General features: G+C 39.1%; 1 protein-coding gene across 1 annotated transcript; it reads left to right on the top strand.

Moving 5' to 3' along the window:
• The first annotated feature begins 1,479 nt into the window (after window positions 1-1,479).
• On the top strand, window positions 1,480-17,004 carry LOC130217179 (butyrophilin subfamily 1 member A1-like). Its single transcript, XM_056449237.1, has 8 exons — window positions 1,480-1,651; window positions 3,068-3,131; window positions 3,591-3,991; window positions 4,088-4,360; window positions 4,542-4,649; window positions 7,428-7,469; window positions 16,007-16,033; window positions 16,439-17,004. The coding sequence occupies exons 2-8, from the start codon at window positions 3,079-3,081 to the stop codon at window positions 16,972-16,974; spliced, it is 1,440 nt and encodes a 479-aa protein (XP_056305212.1). The 5' UTR covers window positions 1,480-1,651; window positions 3,068-3,078; the 3' UTR covers window positions 16,975-17,004.
• The last annotated feature ends 1,624 nt before the right edge of the window (window positions 17,005-18,628 follow it).

The raw sequence follows: 18,628 nt of genomic DNA, 5'->3' as shown, positions 1-18,628 counted from the left end.
TTATCATTTGCTTATGTCATGTAATTTTGTCAAAATTAACTAAACTTGTGAATGCTGAATAGTCATTCACATATAAAACTAATAGTCCTCATTACATTACTTGAGTCATTACATACAAAAATGTTGAACTAGTGGTCAAAATCTGTCAAGATAATTTTATAAAAAAATGTAATCTTTTTTTTTTTTCTCTCCTGGAAATGTCTTCTAAATCGAACAATTTCATGAATGAATTACAGACCTGTGTGTTGTAGGTTCAGTTCCAATATGTACTGCAATATTGTTTACAGTTGTGCACAGCTCTACCCAAAGGATGTTTATGTTTGTTGTAAATAAGGGTGTATATTTATTCTCTTGCACAATGCTGTGAATAAACGGGAATTGCCAAGATCAAATGCAGTAAAAATATGAAACACACATATTCAGTGTCTTGTAATCAGATACCTCACTAAACTCAGTGATGTCTAACTTTACTGTAGTTATCAAATAGCTGTGCAAATAGTAAATAGTCCTGTCTTGAGCATTTTCAGGAATGTCACCAAAATCTGACAGAGTAAACTGACATGATGAAACCATGACAAAGCCATCTGACTATCTTGTTCATAAACAATGGTGTCAGGACTTTTCATCTTGATGACTCTGACACTATCATTGACAGCAATACTTGCTTTTGAGGAATGAGCTCTCCATTTTGAGCAAGTGACACGCTTTTGCAGGTTATAATCAAGGTTTTGCAGTTTGCACTAATTGTTTTGAGAAATGCATCAACTGTAGTGCAAATGTAAATAGTGTTGTGAGAAATGCACCAAAGCCACTAGGAAAAACTGTAATAAAGTACAAAAAACAAAAAAAAGTGGGTCGCCCTGCTCGGAATGTAAAGTCTTGAAAGGATACAGATGCGGATACGCACATCAATATAGCATAATTTTTGTGACACTGTATAACAATAATTAATATTTTTACAGTACTGTGACGGTTGGGTTTGTGTGGGTGTTAATAAAATACATTTTAATAGATAATGTATTATATAATGTAAATCTTATTAATTTCCTGATCTAGCAACAACCCCCACCGCTTTTAACGAACGATAAGAGTCGACTCCTGTCAGCCAGAGTCGAATCTTCAGCCGCAGGTAGGAGCGGGTCTTTATTTGAACAGGAGCACAATGGGGATAAAACTAGTGTTTTAGGACGTTTATTTAATTCGCTGTTGTTCTGTGTTGTTCAGTTGTTCTAATAAAGTTTTATTATTGTTAAATAACTGTGTACATTTATTATATATTTTGTAATTAACAAAAAAATAAGGCTTTTATGTAAACACTGAATAAAAACTGACTTACCAGCACACAACCCATTTACAATTGATAAACTGGGCTAAAACAGAGTGATACTGTACTAAAAAAGAGCCATTTGGGAGCGAATCTTGGTACCGAATCTTTGGAAAGCTTCATTAGCCTTAGAAAATGAAAGTAAAACTGTTTGATTTAAACTAACAAAGGAAGGTTCTCCTTCCGGAGTTAAACTATAACTGTTATCATCAAATAATCGTGTGAATTTATTCTGACTCTTACGTGAACAGAGCAGTGTTAAAACAAGGTACGTCCAGCATTTACTGGTTATCCAGTGAGAGTTTTAGGCACTGAACAATAGCAGAGGTAGGTAATTTTTTCTTTCATACGGAAGTGTTAATATACGCCTACATCTTTTTAAAGATTCTGTACTGTACTTTATTCTGGGAAACATTTGCTTTTACTACATTCCAAAAAAATAGTACAATCTTAATTTCCTAAATTGAGCCCAATTTAAAGTTATTTTAAAGTAAATATATTATCCACTCGTTTATAGTTCTATATTATATATTATATATATTTTTTGTTTATTTATCTGTGCTTTATCTCATCACAATGACGTCATTGTGTTTGAAAGAGCTATATTTTGTAATTGTAACCTGTTTGCTTTTACCAGGGGTGCCCAAACTTTTTCTTATGAAGGGCCAAAAAAACAAACTAGATTGAACGAGGCTAGTGAGCCGAAGGTAAATATAGCTGCCTTGGGTACTTCCCAATTTATTTACAAACTATTTAAAAATAACTAGAAAACATTGCTTTGTATTAACTAATGCAGCATACATTTTAAAACTGTTTTTATAATCAACTTATTACAGTAAAAACGATCTCATTCATAACAGAATGAGTTACGCTAGTCAAGCTGCACCTGATTTTGCCTTGATTTGCTCGCAGATGTCTTGTCCTCTATCTGTCGAGTGACAATATGTACAATTTTACAAAGTATTTATTTACGTATTTACAATTAACATTTAAATGAAACATTTCATGTTAGTTGGCTTTGTTTGTAGCTCAGCAATCAAACAAACAAACAAAAAGGATTATTTTAAACTAGAAATTACAATCTCTGTTAAAATCATTCCCCCCAACCCTGCACATCATTCGTACTCCTTCATCAGATGGGATGGTGGGCTAAATCAAAGGTTACAACGAGCCAACTTTGGCCTGCAGGTCCTAGTTTGGGCATCTCTGGCTTATACAAACTGATCTGAATGATACATAGATTGTATTTTTTTTTAACTGAAATCTTAAACAAGTATAATCATTGGTTTTTCATTTAGCTTCTGTAGCACAGAAATGCCTATAAAATGAGTATGGATGAATAAGTAAATGCTTCAATAATTCCTTCTCAAATCTTAATGCCATTTTCATTTGGACAAGACAAATTTGCATTCTTTGTTTACCCTATTATTACAACACATTAGTATTCGTTGTACAATTTTCTTGTCAAATATTCATCAATATACATGCTCAGGTACTTCCCTTTTATTAATAAACTAGAATGTAAATGTAAATATATATATACTGTATATATATATATATATATATATATATATATATATATATATATATATATATATATATATATATATATATATATATATATATATATGTTTGTCCTTTAAGTGTTAGGATAGAAGATTCAGTGGCAAAACACTTCATCTTAATGCATCATTCTGTAAGTTATATATTAAAAGGTTTTATTTTCACATTTTTTTCTTTCAGCGTTTTTGGAGATGAAGTTGGTTTGTTTGATTCTGCTAATTTTAGATGGAATTACAGATTCAATGTCAGGTAATTATTCACATCCACATATAAAGAGTTGAAGTGTGTGCACTATAGATTAAACTGCTGTTGTTCAGCTGATCAGGTTTAATAATATAACTCAATGCAGATGGCATTTATTACACAGCTTAATGCGTGTAAGCTGATTTGTGAAGGACAGCCACTGCTTTTACTCTTAAATCCCAGAAACACTATAGTCTCAGTCCCACACTTGTGGACTATACTATAGTTAGTTTTATTCTAATAACTTTGTAATCGTTTTTGTTTTGGTTGTGACAATGATGGAAATGATCCAGTTGTCTTAAAGGCAGAGCTCACCCAAAAATATGACCTGTGAACTTTCCTTACCATTTTCTCACACTTAATGAAGTATCTAAACAGAGTTTTTCTTCTGATGATATACTTAAGAGTGTTGGGGAAAAAACAGTAGTTGACTTGCATTGTGGGCTGGCATTTTAAAAAGACATTTTGTTTTTTTGTTTTTACATCCATGCTTTCTTTCACTTATAACAGATCAGTTTGCAGTTGTGGGATCTGCAGATCCTGTGTTTGCATTTGCTGGTGAAGATGTGCTTCTGCCCTGTTCCGTCAAACCCAACATCAGTGTTGTGGACATGAAAGTGGAGTGGTTTAGACTTGATCAGAAATACTCAGTAGTTCATCTCTATGAGGATCATGTAGACAGAAACACAGAGCAGATTCAGTCCTACAAAGGGAGAACTGAACTCAATCATCAGCAGCTACAGACAGGAAACGCATCACTCAGACTATCAGCAGTGACAGTGTCTGATGATGGACGTTATAAGTGTTTTATTCAGTCCAGCTCCTGGTCTGATGATGCCACGATTAATTTTAAAGTTGAAGGTGAGAAAACCAATACTATTAAACATTTAAGTATGATGTATACTGTATGATGATGTTGTTTAATTTGCTCCTTGAATGTTTTCTGTTGTTCTGTAGCTGTAGGAAGTCCTCCAGTGATCACAGTAGATGGATTTGATCGTTCAGGAGGGCTTCATCTACAGTGTGATGCTGAAGGTTGGTATCCTGAACCTGATCTTGAGTGGCTGGACAGTGAAGGAGTCAAATTGAGTCCAGAAACTACAGAAACACACAGAAACACAGATGGATTCAGTGTGAAACACACCGTCACTGTTCATCAGAGAGACGGCAAGATTCACTGCAGAGTCAAAATGAAGCATCACATGATGGAGACACTGATCAGCTCCACAAGTGAGTAACTGTGTGTTTATTTGTCCATTCCACTATTTAAAACAATACAAGCATTAGATTTGTGCATCACCATTGTACTGTGTGTGTAATCGTCATAATTATATTAAGCATATTATATAAATATAATTTTAGCAAAACACATTGCACTTACTCTTTGCTTAATCAGTGTTTTATTTTGCAGGGAATATGTATATTTACTGGAGGACATCAGTAACTGTGATTTCAGTGTCAGTTGTGTTCACTGTGATTGCTGGAATACTGATTGCTGTTGCTGTTTATAAATACAGAGGTAAAATGATAGTATTTTTATGTAAATAAGGCAACCTAGGCATAGATTTTTAAAATATTTTTTTTCTGAAAACAATTTATGAACAATTTTCACTAAATCACCAATGATTATTTTATGACAGTTTTAAATAATGCTGCACATAAACCTGAATAAATGTCTATGCCATGGAGATTACTGCTTAAACATGCTGCTTGAAGACATTTCCAGCGTCATAGTAAACCAAAAGGCTTAAAATCATAGTATGCTTTTTGTTTTTTTATATAAAAAAAAAAATTCCAGAACGTTTCTGTGAGTGTTGTGGTTAGAGGTATGGGTTAGGACATAAGATGACTTTATTGTCATCACACATGTACAAGTACAAGGCAACGAAATGCAAGTAAATTGAACCCCCCCGACCGTACACAAACATAACAATTCCAGGGGAAGACAGGTCACAGGAGGTGGAACAGGAAATAAGATACATTTCAGGAGAGAGAGGCAAAACTCCCTCTCACCTTGCTTTTGAGTTAGAGCAATGTGAGATCAGGGAGAAAGAAAAAGCCCCAGCAATCTAGCACAAAAACACACCGACAAGACATAACATTGCCACAGGGGATGGGAATAGGGGGTGTGGATATAGTCCGGTAAGGGCAGGCAGCCATCTGGTCCTGCAGCCATGGAGGCGCTGGTCACAGACCCGCCTACCCCCTCTAGTGGGTGAAAGCACACGAAGGCGTTGGTTATGGGGGTAGGTAGTGATGTGCTGTGTGTGTGTTTGAGTAAGCCTGTAGAGTCCAACAGGTGTCCTTGACAGGGATCAGGAATTTCAGAGCGTCTCCTTATCTTGCTATCCGGGAGAAGTTGTTTTCCTCCAGCCGAGGCCGTCTGGCAGGAGAAAAGAATACACAGGGAAGCCGAAAGAGTAGAAAGATACTTCAACTTTAGGTCAATACCTGGCATTTTCACAGATATTTAATGTCCATCACTCGTCTCCAGATCTGGCCAAATCTTGTTGCAAAGCTGCTAACTTCACCCCGATGTTTTACAGTTTGTGATCTAATATTGCAGTCTGATTATTAGCAAGCCTGCCCATCAGCGCTTCAATCAAGCCGGCCAGCCTGGTGGGGTTTTGAGCAGCACTGACCGCTTTCATCAATCGTCGATACGCCAGGGCCCCGCATAAGCCCATCAGCAGAAACCCTGTTATCAAAGTTCCGAATAGGTAAATGTCTTCAATATCCTCCAGAGACAGAGCAGCCAGGCACATCACGTATCCAGCTGCAAACGTCCCCGCAGGACAGGTGGGCTCTCCTGAACCCAAGCTTCTCGTCGAGAAGATGGTGTCAATTGCATTCAGAGACCAGTTGATCAAATCCATAATTCCTTATTTGTTTGGATAGCAGGACACGGAGAGCCTCAGAGATAGAATAAGACAAAGACAAGAGGAGCTAGCGAGGAGAGATATGGGACGGAGAGGGAAAAAGTGCGACCGCCTCCGCCGAGAGCCAAAGTAGAATATACAGTTTGTACAGTATAAAAATAATTTATTCTATGATGAGTTTAGTCTAGATTTATATAACAATCCTCATCAAAACCTCTGATCTGTAAAGCATGATGCTTGTGATAAATGCATGTACAGCTGCTGCAGAGGAAAATGTCTTTGTACAAAAAACTTTAAATATATACAAGAGATGTTCAATTTACTCATTTATTTAATTAATTAAATATGGAAAAAACACAATAAGCACACCCGTCCTGCTCCCAGATCTGTGTGATCAAAATATTAATATCATATGATGCAGTTAAGCAACATCACTTAAAAATAATCACAATATCAGGCTGTTTTTGTCCACAATGAGTTCAGTATACGCAACAATTCAGTAAATACGTCAGTTTTACTAACACAAATATAACCTTTAAAACCAAAATATTTGTGCATCTGCAGTCTGAGTGATTGGCCATTTTTAGGCATTGTAGCCTAAAACGTCCTATGTAATAAATTCTATATAATGATTAAATAAATACTCTTTGTAAATGTCTGCTTCACTTTAATATATAAGTAATTTACATTAGGGCTGCTGACTGATAATATTTTGAAATATTTTATCAATCTGGGGTCGCCACAGCGGAATGAACCGCTAACTTATCCAGCACATGTTTTACACAGCGGATGCCCTTCCAGCCGCAACCCATCACTGGAAAACACAGACACACTCATTCACACACACAGATACACTATGGACAATTTAGCTTACCCAATTCACCTGTACCGCATGTCTTTGGACTGTGGGGGAAACAGGAGCACCCGGAGGAAACCCAGGCAGGGAGAACATGCAAACTCCACACAGAAATGCCAACTGACCCAGCCGAGGCTCGAACCAGCGACCTTCTTGCTGTGAGGCGACAGCACTACCTACTGCGCCACCGCATTGCCCATCAATTATTCAAATTTGTTAAGTCAAACATTTTTCAGTAATTTGATTTTGAAAAAATGTAATCGACTGATTGTCATAAAGTAAATAAGTGTAATGCGGTTTTCTCATCTTTATTCTGAATTGTTTACAACAGTCAAATAAAGAATGGAGAGAGAAAATACAGAGAACTTTTTATTTATTAGGTTATTGATTTATTTTTTAATGTTTGTTTTCACTTTTAAAATATTGAATTAACAGTGTATTCACATATGTTTGTGTTTATCTTGTGTCTTGTGATTTGCAGTTATTGTTCTTCAGTCTGAAATTAGGTTTTTATTCAATGTTTCTGTTGCCTGAATTCTGTTTTCTCCTAATTTTTCTTCAGAATACAAACAACTACAGCGTGAGAACAGCAGTATGAAAAGTGGTGAGTTTGTCTTTTATTAAAGGGATAGATCACCCAACAATGAACATTTACTCACTGTTGTGTGGTTCCAAACCTTTATGAGTTTCTTTCTTCTGTTAAACACAAAAAGAGATTTTCTGAAAAATGCTGAAAACCTGTACCCATTGACTTCCATAGTGGGAAAAAACAAACACTATACAGTATAAGTCAGTGGTTACAGGTTTCCAGCTTTCTTCAGAATATCTTCATGTTCAACAGAAGAAAAAAAGTCAAATAGGTTTGGAAGACGTAAAAGGTGATGACAGATAAACAATTCAATTTTGGGTGAACTATCCCTTTAGGTTATTCATTCATTCATTTTCTTTTCGGCTTAGTCCCTTTATTTATCTGGGGTTGCCACAACAGAATGAACCGCCAACTTATGTCTTAGCATATGTTTTACGCAGCGGATGCCCTTCCAGCTGCAACCCATCACTGGGAAACATCCATACACATGCACTACGGACAATTTAGCCTACCCAATTCACCTATAGCACATGTTTTTGGACATGTGGGGGAAACCGAAGCACCCGGAGGAAACCCACGCAAACACAGGGAGAACATGCTAACTCGACACAGAAATCATCACCTTGGAATTATAAGGTTCTGTCTGCGTTCTGAATGATTTTGAGATTTAAAGTTTTTGAATTCCATAGCAAACAATATGTGTGCAACATTTGTTTTTTAAACAAAAAAGTCTTAAAATGTAAACGACCTATAAAAAACATCCCTGAAAAGGAGTTAGGAGGGAAATTTTGGTAGCTAGCTTGAAGCCAGTGGTGCTATCGGTAAGAACAGAGGTCCAGTCTAGTCACTCCATTTAGTTGCATTTATTAGCATCAAGGATTTGGGCTCAAGGGAAATGTGTGTGTGTGTGTGTGTGTGTGTGAGGTTTTCTGCAAGGAAATAACAGAAATACAATGTGTCAGTAAGGAAATAACAGAAATGCAATGCTTCAGTCTACCCACAAAGTACATATCTAAACAGAAAATATGGTAAACATGAAACATAGGAGCACTTAACTCAACTTAAATCACACAAAAGCCACTTACATGGTCAAATACGCGCACACACAGGAAAACAAAGGAAATCAAATTCAGTCCTCAGCACAGTTCAGCCATGTGCAGCCAGAAACAGGCAATCTGTGAGCACAGGTGCAGTTAATAAAGCCCTTGAGGCAGTCCTGATTGGCCAGAGATCGAGTGAGTGGAGATTGGAGTGAACCATAATCTGAACAGGGGTGTGACACTAGGAGTCTGCAGTTTAGGAACACTTCTCAACAGCCGCCCCCAAATTTGTAATGCAAATTTGATAGTTTAAGGGGAATCAGGCAAGGCCGGGAGAGGAACCAGGCGGGCAATGGGCCTTGTGTAGATCCGGTCCTTAACTTGAACATCAGCGATCCTATAACGGCCATCCTTGCTGGGATGGAGGGAGATTACCTTTCCCACTGGCCACTGAGATCGGGGAAGTTGGGGATCAAGTATAAGAACAACAGTGTTAGGTTGTAAGTTAGGCTTGTCAGTGCGCCATTTCGGTCTAGATTGAAGAGAGGGGAGGTAATTTCTGAGGAAATTAGCCCAAAAGTGATCTTAAAGGATTTGACTATAACGCCATTGACGGCGACTGCACAGTTCAGAGTCTGGGTATGTTACGAGAGGAAGGGAGGCATCGTGCCGCCCCATGAGGAGCAAATTAGGGGTCACAGGGTTAGGATCAGCAACGTCAGATGACACATATCCTAAGGGCTTGAAGTATAGAATGCCTTCGATTTCAATCATGACTGTGCGTAGTACCTCTTCACTGACCGTTTGAGCACCTAGGGTGGTTTCCAGGGCACCTTTGATGGAGCGTATTTCACGCTCCCAAGTTCCACCAAAGTGGGGGGCATATGGAGGATTAAATTTGAAGGTAATTCTCTGTTTGGCCAGGGTTGCCTGAAGGTCAGGGTTAGGGATTGATAGGCATCCAATAATTCTTTATTACCTCCAATAAAGTTGGTTCCTCTGTCAGAAAGCAGCTCGGCTGGTTTCCCTCTACGAGCAACAAACCGCCTGAGTGCCATCAGGAAGGAATCAGTGTTCATGTGACAGTAAATCGAGCTGTATACATCTAGTTGTCAGACATTTGAAAATTATTCCCCGTCTTTTCTCATCTCGTCTACCAATTTTTACCGTGTAGGGCTCAAAGCAGTCCACCCCAGTTGAGTAGAATGGAGGTTTGCAAAAGCGCAGACTGGCTGGAGGGAGATCAGCCATTCTGGGAATAATAGGATGAGCACAGAACTGCTGGCATTTAGGGCACTTATGTTGATGGTTTCGGACCATCTCACGACCCCTTAAGATTCAGAACCTTCTCCTTAACTCAGCAAAAAGTCTTTCTGCCCCATGATGGTGCAAGTGGTCATCATAATCCTTAATTATGAGTTTTGTTATAGGGTGTGCAGGATCCAGGACAATTGGGTGAATGGCATCAGGAAGTAGATCACTACTCTGACGTAGCCTTCCGCCTACTCGAATGAGCCCTAATGTAGGATCTAGTTCAAGGGCGAGGGAGAGTAAACGGCTTGAAGATAGAAGGGGCTTTTGGTTTTGAAGGCAGGCCAAATCATCCTTAAATGATTCTATCTGGGCTTGTCTTAGGATGGCAGTCTCTGCATCATTGTAGTTTTCTGCTGATGGAGGATTTGCTGCCCCCTGAAGGGAGGTAGCTGTGAAGTCAAGGAGGTCTTGAAAAGTGGCAAATTGACTGGGGTCAGGGACAGAGGGGTATGGACTGAGAGATACTGTACCATAGAAACTGGACTTGCGCAGCTCTACTGGGTCATCAGACTGATATACATTGGGGTTAATGGGCCATAGTTCAAATGGTTGAGACAGAAAGGCAGGTCCTTGATTCCACCTACAGGGCTTGCCAAGATCAGTCAGCAGCTTTCCTTTAGTTGGGTCATCCGCTGGGTTACTTTGTGAATTCACATAATGCCACTCCTGGCCCTTAGTGAGTTCCTGAATTTCAGCTACCCTGGTTCTAACAAAGATCTTGTAGCGACAAGAATCAGAGAGCAGCCAACAGAGAACGGTCATAGAATCGGTCCATAATGTAATGTAATCTTCCTGATTTGGAGGGTGAGTTTTGTTTGCAGGAGATTAGCTAGCTGAGCTCCTATCAGAGCAGCACATAATTCAAGTCATGGAATGAATAGCCGTTGTTTGGGGGCAATGCGGGACCTTGCCATGAGGAAAGACACATTTACCTGCTGATCATCTTCTGTACGTATGTAAGCAACTGCACCGTAGGACTGCTCTGATGCATCACAGAAGACGTGAAGACCGTGGATGGCTGAGGTGGGGTCCACAGACCGTGTGAAGCAGCAAGGTAAAGTAATGGTGGAAAGGGCAGGTAATTCATCTTCACATGAAAGCCAAGCTTCCAGGAGATTATGAGGAAGATTTGGATCATCCCAATCTAATGTTGTCCCCCATAATTGCTGTACAATAATTTTGGCTCTTGTTGTATAAGGAAGGATATAGCCAAGAGGGTCATATTGGCTAGCAAGAACTCTGTAAAGGTGACGCATTGTTGGGGTAGTAGGTTCAATAGCTCTGTGCCTGTATCAGAGGATGTCTTTGTGGCAGTTCCAGAGAGGGCCTAATGTGGATTCTGAGGGATCAAGAGATGGATGGTGTGATAACCAGAGCTCCGTTTGTTCTGACTTGGCATCAGGAGGTAGGTCACTGATGACTTGAGGATCATTACTGGCCCATTTTCTGATTCTAAAGCCACCAGAGGAGAGGATAGTGCGTAGGTTTTGAAGGAGATCTTTGGCTTCCTCTGGAGTGGGAAGACTTTGCAGGCAGTTATCCACATAAAAGCAATTGTGTATGGAATGGCTAATGCACTCATCTGCCTGCGCATCTTCAATGCTCTTTTGGAGGATGTAAATAGCACAGCAAGGGCTTGAGGTTGTGCCAAAGGCGGAGAACTTGCTATTCATATACAGTTGGAGGTGCTTTACAGTTCAGGTCATGCCAGAGGAATCGCAGAAGAGGTTTATCCTGAGGTAATAGGAGTAACTGGTGGAACATTGATTTGTTGTCTCCACTTATAGCAGTTTTATACTGCCTGAAACGAAGTAGAACTCCAAGGAGGGAAGGCCCAAGGATGATATGTCAAGGATCACAGGAAGTAACTGTGAATTCAGACACTGGTTTCTGTAGGAAAAGGAACAATCAAACAATGCGCTCTTTACCGTTATGATCCACAAGGTGCTAGGGTATGTACCAGGACTCAGGGGCATTTTCCACTTCAGAGGAGGGCAACTACTTGACATACCCAGCATCAATTAGTTTTTGGATCTCTCTGGTATACATCTCTGCCTGTTGTGGGTTTTGAAGAAGCCGCCTTTCACAGCTACGTAGACGGGCCATAACTGCCTCCTTGGGGGCCTTTAAAGGGGGCCAGTGTTCTACATGGAGAAGAGGTGCTGCATATTGTAGTATGCCATCAACAGGTGTTCTGATAGTTTGGGTGTCAAGTTGGTGCATCGCCATTTGATCCTGCTTAGATTGAGTCACCACTTTTGTATTTCGCTGAGGTAATGCATCCAGCTGCCACAGCTTTTGTACATTGTGGTAGATGTCATCAGGTGGGCATTTAAGAGAGAGATAGTGAACGTTAGTAGAGGGGCAATTAGGAAGATCTCTGGCAGGACCCTGCAGTGTCCAGCCAAGCAGGGTCTTGATCGCTACAGGGGCTCCAGGAGGTCCTAACTTCACTTGGCTGCGTTGGGGTAATCAAGCGTGTTTGATCAGCTCCTAAGAGGAGAAGGGGTCTGACTTTATTAAGCTGTTTGAGAGGAAGCTGATGAAGGTGAGGGTAGCGTCGCTGGAGAGCTTTAACAGGGTGAGAATGATCAGACAAAGATAACTGGTTGGCAGTAAAAACTTGACTGATGACAAAGGACTTATCTGGATGTGCTTTAGGAATGAGAGTGAAGGATACCATCGCCCCATTAAGAGTCTGAACATCTTGTCTCACAGTTCTCAGCTTCAGGCTTTCAGGTTTTCCTTTTAACTGAAGTGCTTGGACAGCAGGGTGCAAAAGGATTGTTCTTTCAGACCCATTATCCAATAAGGCATAAGTGTCTAAGGACTTGTTTTCATTTTGCAGGGTCACTTCAACTACCTTTAGTAGGACTTTATTGCAATTACTAGGATGATCAAGATAAAGATTCTTCACTTGCCTCTGGTTAATGGTGCATAGGATCTGTAAGTGTTTCCTATTACACTGGTTGCAGCGTCCCTTCAGGTCACATTGGGTTGCATAGTGCTCTCGTGCACATCGCCAACAACGTCGCTGTTCCTTAATCCAGTTAATTCTCTGGTCTTTGGTAAGGTAGAGGAAATCATCACATTTGCTAAATTGATGTTCAGCAGAGTTACAATAAGCACACACTGGACAGCGTTCAGATAAAGTGTTAGGAGGAGGCTGACTGACTCTAAGTGAGGCAACTTCGGCTTTAGAGGATGTCACATGTGAGGGGGTTTTGGAACCATGCAGTACAGTGGTATTTCTTAAAGGGTGATGAAAGGGAGGCTTCTGGCGGACAGGCTGAGGTGTTCTTTCCCTTCTGGGCTGACAATGGGCTTCTTGTTGCAGCCAGTTGGAATAATCCAGGAGGTTATAGGAAAGGGGACCTGATCTTTTCAAACACATGCTTCGCTTGAACTGGCAGAACTGCTCATGAGGAAGCTTCTCCAGAAGCCACTCAACATGTGAACCACAAGTGAGTTCAGCTAGACCTTCAGAGCCCATGGACTGAAGGAGGCCCACTAGTGCTTGAACTCTAAGGGAAAATTGGTCTAAGCCTCTACCATCTCCTATGTGAATAGCAGGCATCTCCATTATAGCTCTGAGCTCCTTCAAAGCAAGTTGTCTAGTCTTCCATCTTCCAAGTCTTCTCGCCTGGTCCACCTTTAGATGATCCAATAGGATGTGGTATTTATACTTCTCTGACTCTCCTGGATCCAACAAGTTGGATAGGGCCATCTTTAACATCAAATACTGACTTTCATCGTCTCTAGTGAGATCAGGGAAAGAAGGACCTTCTACCCTCCTATAGTTTGACAAGGGGGCAGCTGGAGGAACTAGTTGACTTATAGAAGATGCAAATGTCAGATGGTGAGGCTGCACGTTGCTTGTTGGCTGAACAGAGGAAAATGTAACACCAGGCAATGGTTGACTTGGCAGTGTAGGGGCTGGGTACATTGAGTTATGCAAGGCTGATCCTTGATATGTAGCAGGAAACTGACCATGGCTGAAAGGATGTGTGAGCTGCAAGGGCTGTGGCACAGATTGGGTAAGGGCCCGGCTTACAGGTGGTGGAGAAGAATACTGTTGTATTTGATAAAGAGGGGCACTATGGTTACCTGTAGTCTGACAGGCCTGTTGTATTACCACTGGGAGAGGGTTCTGGGGTGCAGCAGGCAATTCAATAGGACTATTCAATACGACTGCAACCTGGATGAGGTAGGAGGTGCATTGCTTAGAGGAGATTGAAGCTGTTGCAAAGGTGGAAGAGGAAGGGTACTAGTTTTAAGCATGCACTGCTGTATTAATCTACCCTGATTTCTAACTTCCTTTACTAACTGCTGTAACAGGGTGGTCTGAGCATCAGAAACAGAAACCATTGAGAAAGCATAGGGGGGGTGTTCAGCATCAGGAGTTTGTGCTCCCTCAGATAAGTTGAGTAAGTTAGAGCGTGTCAAATGTGGAGCATCCTCCTGATTGTCCTCCATAGGCTGGTCTGGCTCCTCTGAATCATCCTCAGATTCCTCTTTCCTCCAAGGTTGGTATTGAGGGCCAATGCCAGGCATATATGTTGAATTAAGAGGTTGCTGGGTTTCTGCTGTTGAGCGTGGCTGCTGATATTGCAAGATGAAATCATCATAACGTGCAGGCAGCTGAATTTGGCGGCGTGGGCGCTCATGCTGAGACAATGAGGGCAGTTAGTGACTAGACATATCCACTGATCATCAATGAGCTCCGGCTCGAAGGACCATGAAAAGGAGTTAGGAGGGAAATTTTGGTAGTAAATAATGTAAATAAGCTGTCATTTAATAAGAAAATGTCAATAACTCAATTTTGACAAAAATGTCAGATGGTACCTTATAATTCTAATGGACGATATGCCAACTGATCTTGCCGAGGCTTGAAGCAGCTACCTTCTTGCTGTTAATCGATTGTGCTACCCACTGTGCCATCGCACTGCCCCCCCCCTTAGTTATTATTAATTATTCATTCAAAGTCTTTATTCACTATAAACTAGAAGCTAAAGCTTGTTAGTGAACTTTGATGTTGGCTTAAGAAATTGGTACTGGGACTTAAACACAGTTGGCAGTAATCACAGTGCCATCAACAACACTGACTACATTTACATGGACATCAGTAATCTATTTATTTGCCTTAATCTAAATAAGACACTAATATGATTAAGGTGTTTATATGAGCTTCTTTTTGAATGTTCCTTTCATGATCCCATTTTGCGCTATAGTACATTGATTGATTAATGTCATTATGTCAGCATTTAATGCTTGTTTCCTCTAGTGTTTTACGCAACAACAGTTCATGTTCATCCTGGCACCATATGTGATTTTGGGCATTGCGTTTTTTAATTTTGCAAGAGGTTGAAAAATGTGTACTGTTGGTGTGCCTTCAGGAACAGGGTTGGGAAACACTGGTCTAAATCATATTAAAATCAGAGTAGGTGTCTATGTAAATGTACTCACTGTTGCTGAGACTTAAGAGACTGTTCTGAAGGGTTGCTAACATTTTGCTAGGCAGTTTCTGGCATGTTCTGAGTGGTTGCTAGGTATTTGCTAAGATGTTCTGAGTGGTTTCTAGTGTTTCCCTACAGTGTTCTGATGCTGAGATAGCTGTTGGTAAACGGTTTCTAGGTTAGTCTGTTTTGTTGCTATGGAGTCGATTGGCAGCGTATAGTGATGATGCATCAAAGCTTCTTGCCAATATGAATGATATAAATCAACCCTGATCTCTAGGTGGTTGCTAAGGTGTTGCTAGGTGTTTGCTCAGGTGTTCTGAGTTATTGCCAGACAGTTGTTAGGGTACTCTGGGTTGTTACTAGACAAGCCTCATTTACATGTTTCATCAAATCTTAATACTTAGTAAGCAGTTCTAGCATATAGCACTTAGCTAACTGTTATTAGCATGTAGCTAATCACTGCTAGCATTTGTGTCAATCTGGAATCTTTATAATGGCAGTCTATGAGTTTCTTCATTGTTGTAAGTCAATGGGCAAGTTTGGGACACTCTTGCACCCAAGGGGTACAACTTACTGTAGTTTTGAATTTGAGTAGCATCAATATGTTAGATTTCCCAAGCCAACATAAATATCTAGTTAACAAGCACTGTGTGTTTTTAGCAGTGATTAAAATAACTATTTGTTAAAGTATAAATGTTGTTTATAAATGCTAAATAACATTATACTTTCTGTTTTTTAGCTATCAATCATTTAAGAAAACTCATGGGTGAGTATAAATGTTTGACTAATATAATTATTTTAATATTGTTCATTTCCCATACTCGTAATTATGCTTAACTGTATTTTAGACATGTGTAATAAATATAAACCATTCAATTTAGACATGACACGAAGGAAAACTACACATATAAAGATGTAAATGTTTAACAGAACACAGCAGTTTAGCAGAAAAACAAGACAGATCAACACAATGAACAGATCATCTCAGTCAGTCAGTGAGATAGGATGTGAAAATATGAGCATTTTATCATAATATAATGATTGTCAAACATCCTTTGTTGTTTGTTTTTGTTCATTATGTTGTTGTAAAGTTTTCATGATTCCTGTAAAAATGATTGTAAGTTTATTATTTGCTGATCTGTAAAGCAGAGTTGTTCTATATTTCCTGTAGTGAAAGTGACTCTAGATGCTGAATCTGCTCATCCTAACCTCATCGTGTCTGAAGATGGAAAGCAAGTGAAATGTGGAAACACACAAACAGTGAATGAGGGAAATAACAGGTTTACTTATTATCTTGGTGTTCTGGGAAAGGAGGGATTTTGTTCAGGGTGTTTTTACTTTGAAGTGCAGGTGAAGGATCAAACTGTGTGGTATTTAGGAGTGGCCAGAGAATCTGCTAACAGGAAGGACTGGATCCGTCCGAGTCCTGGGAATGGCTACTGGACTGTATGTCAGAGATATAAAGAGTATAATGCTTTAAATGACTCTTTTTCTCTGAGTGTGATACCTCTGAGGGTCGGTGTGTTTGTGGATTATGAGAAGGGTTTAGTCTCTTTTTATGATGTTGAGTCCATGTCTCATATCTACTCTTACACTGGTCAGGCTTTTAATGAGAAACTCTATCCTTTTGTGTGTTTGGGGTATTACAGGAATAAAAACTTTACACCACTGATTATCTGTGATGTTACTAATGAGAAGAGTAAATGAATTTATATGATCAGGTCAAGTAAAAGAAAACATGGCTCAAAATAATAATAATAATAAAAATAATAATATAATAATAATAAACATAATGTTTATAATATTCATATATTAGTGTCAAACATTTGCACACAAAATTGTGATTTTGTTTTGTCATTATAAATCTTTTTAATGTAAAGACTGAATAATTGTGCCTAAATGATAGAAATGTATTGTGTAAATATGTACAAGTGTAAATATATATATATGTAAATAAACAAATAAACTCAAAAGCTGAAATAAAACATTTTGACTCATTTCCTCATTCTCACTTTACCATTTGTGCAGTTTTGTATTTTTCATAACTTCACTAAAATGTAAATATTATAAAGAATGGATGAAAACTACTTGAAAATTTCCTTTTTTATAAGGTTTGATAACATTTATTCCATATTTCAAAAACAATATTGTCATTTAGATCACTTTGATTTTACATTCTTTAAAAAAAATTGAAGATCTGAGAAAGAAACTTCATTTTTCCATAACAAAAACAATACTGTGAGAAAAAAAAACTAACGTTGTTGGTTCTTACATGTTAAGCACACACTTTAGATTTGCAATTACAATATTTAATGTACAAAATCTCCCTCTCTCTCTCTCTCTCTCTCTCTCTCTCTCTCTCTCTCTCTCTCTCAATTTAATTCAATCGAGCTTTATTGCCAAAGCATTGCAGATTACATAAACAATGAATAAAACAAGTAAGGTGATTACATAATACATATATATGTATATGATAATATGATTATTAAAAATATAACAAAAGAAAATAACTACATAATAATACTAATAGTCATAATATTAATAAACACTCAACGTTCATTCAGATGGTTTGTAATAATGTTTCTGACTAGTTTTGTCCACTGGCTGACTCTCTGTGTTTCTGACAGGCTACTACATACTTTGCTGCTGTTAATATCAGACTGCAGGATATGCTCCCAGAATATGCCTTAATGTGTCTGTATTTGTTAGAGATGTCAAATCTCTTTCTCTCACATCTGAGATTTATGCATCTGTATTTATGATTAGATTGAGATGTTTTTTACACAAGGTTAGTTTTACTGGATTAAAGAAGTAGTAGTGTATTACTGCAATCTTCTGAAGTCATATGATAATGTAATGAACAGACTGAATATAATCTGGAAAAGCTTGAATCTATGAAAGTTCAATTCAATTCACCTTCATTTGTATAGCGCTTATACAATGTAGATTGTGTCAAAGCAGCTTCACATAAAAGGTCAATAGTAAATTGAAACAGTGTAGTTCAGTTTTCAGTGTTTAAGTTCAGTTCAGTTGAGCTCAGTTCAGTGTGGTTTAATATTCACTACTGAGAGTCCAAACACTGAAGACCAAATCCAACGATGCGCAGCTCTACCGATCCCGAACCATGCAAGCCAGTGGCGACAGCGGAGAGGGAAAAAAAACTTCTCTAATGGCGGAAGTGAAGAAAAAAAACCTTGAGAGAAACCAGGCTCAGTTGGACACGATCATTTTAATTTCTCTGCTGGCCAAACGTCTTGTGCAGAGCTGCAGTCTCAGTGGCGGAGGCTGGAAGCTGGCCTCAGCGAAGACTCGTCTGTCCCTGGAGCGTCACAGGAATCAGTCTCATGTTATCCACTCCTCC

This window comes from Danio aesculapii, chromosome 3 (genome assembly GCF_903798145.1).
Source record: "Danio aesculapii chromosome 3, fDanAes4.1, whole genome shotgun sequence".
NCBI classification, from domain to species: domain Eukaryota; kingdom Metazoa; phylum Chordata; class Actinopteri; order Cypriniformes; family Danionidae; genus Danio; species Danio aesculapii.
This window is presented reverse-complemented; position numbering and strand designations above follow the sequence as displayed.